The 1448-nt window shown below is 39.1% G+C and overlaps 1 protein-coding gene across 1 annotated transcript in view; it reads right to left on the bottom strand.

The window, feature by feature from the left end:
* Positions 1-1230: 1230 nt before the first annotated feature.
* The window catches only part of prkcg (protein kinase C, gamma), a 19624-nt gene continuing 19406 nt past the window's right edge, over positions 1231-1448 (bottom strand). Inside the window, 1 exon segment of the mRNA XM_076281039.1 lies at positions 1231-1392. Coding sequence (XP_076137154.1) covers positions 1231-1392 — 162 coding nt within the window.

Here is a 1448-nt window from a genome sequence, read left to right as displayed (position 1 = left end):
AAAAGAAAGAAATTAAACAAAACAGTTATTCAAGATCATACAATGTGTTTCATTCATTCTTAAAGACTACTGTATGCCATGCTGTGCTTTGTGGACGCATAGACTCAGGCAGTAACAGACATACTCTATGGACACACAGACACACATCCATATATGTATATACTGTATATATATATATATATATATACACACACACAATAACAAATACATTAATTCATATGAGTTGCACAGTTCCTCAGTTGCACTCTGATGGAGATGGAGCAGTAGTGGGGTACTGCAGGCTTATCCTCACCTCTGATGTCACTTGGGGTATCTAGCTGTGTCACTGATGCTTTGACATCTGTGGGGGTGAGCAGGCTTAAGATGCATGTGGGCGGTGTTATCGCTTTATGCAAAGTCAGCCCTCTCACAGGTCAAGCAGCCTGGGTCACTCCAGGTCAGAACTGAGTCAGATTTTGCAAGTTCTCCTACAGTCTTCTGATAAGAGGGTAAAGTTCCAGTAATATAATTGTAATATAACAATGTAATATCATAACTTTTAAAGCCACTGGTTTATGACATCAACACCTTAATAAGGATTATGGGCCAAAATGCTATGCAAATATCAAATGAATATAGAGGTATAAAGATATGTAGATGTAGAGGGATACATTACTGTGCTGGCTTTTTATTGAATGCTGATGCATGCTCAACTTCAACACAATATATTACACAGCAGATAGAGCTAAACAATATGTTTTAGTCCAGGAGAGGTCCTCTTTTGGAAGACCAACAATAAGGTGTTGATTTTAGATTACATGAAGGGTAATGAAATACTTGTATTTTTGTATTTTAGAACAAATAATTAGCATGTTATATGATGACTTTCATGGTGTTTTAGAAACTACTTTGATAGAGTGTTGTGGTTACTTTCAGCATGCAACTGTCTGGAAAAATGACATGATTAAAGCTGATTAAAAAAACTCATCTACCCATTTGTTCCACTCATACTATAGTACAGCACACTGTGAATAGAAGACGAGGTAATTTCATTAATTTATCTGTTTAAATTAATGTTTTAGTGTGAGCAGTTTGTGTTTGCTTTTACAGCATTGCTGTTATGGCCACATTGCAATCCAGATGGAACAGCTTTTGAAATAGTGTCCTTTTGACCATGATTGAAAATGCTATTATATCTAGCCTTATTTGATGTTACTATTAAGATCATTAGATGGCCGCTGGTAGGATGGGTCAGACTGCTGTGAGGGGAGAGGAGGGAAACTCGGGGTTCACGTAAGTGAAGCCATGGAAGTCGTCCTGATCGATGGCAGCCAGGACATCAGGGTCAGAGGGCGTCAAGGTCGCAGAGGTCCCCGTGAAGAACTTGTCAAAGTTTTCTCCTTTCCGCCCACCCTGTGGGAGAGAGAGGAAGGGACAGACAGAGTCAACACCTGGAGGTCTCAACATTT

This window comes from Alosa pseudoharengus, unplaced genomic scaffold (genome assembly GCF_046254945.1).
Source record: "Alosa pseudoharengus isolate Yale_2024_CS ecotype anadromous, Long Island Sound unplaced genomic scaffold, YU_APseudo_1.1 YU_APseudo_1.1_scf_12, whole genome shotgun sequence".
Taxonomy (NCBI): domain Eukaryota; kingdom Metazoa; phylum Chordata; class Actinopteri; order Clupeiformes; family Clupeidae; genus Alosa; species Alosa pseudoharengus.
This window is presented reverse-complemented; position numbering and strand designations above follow the sequence as displayed.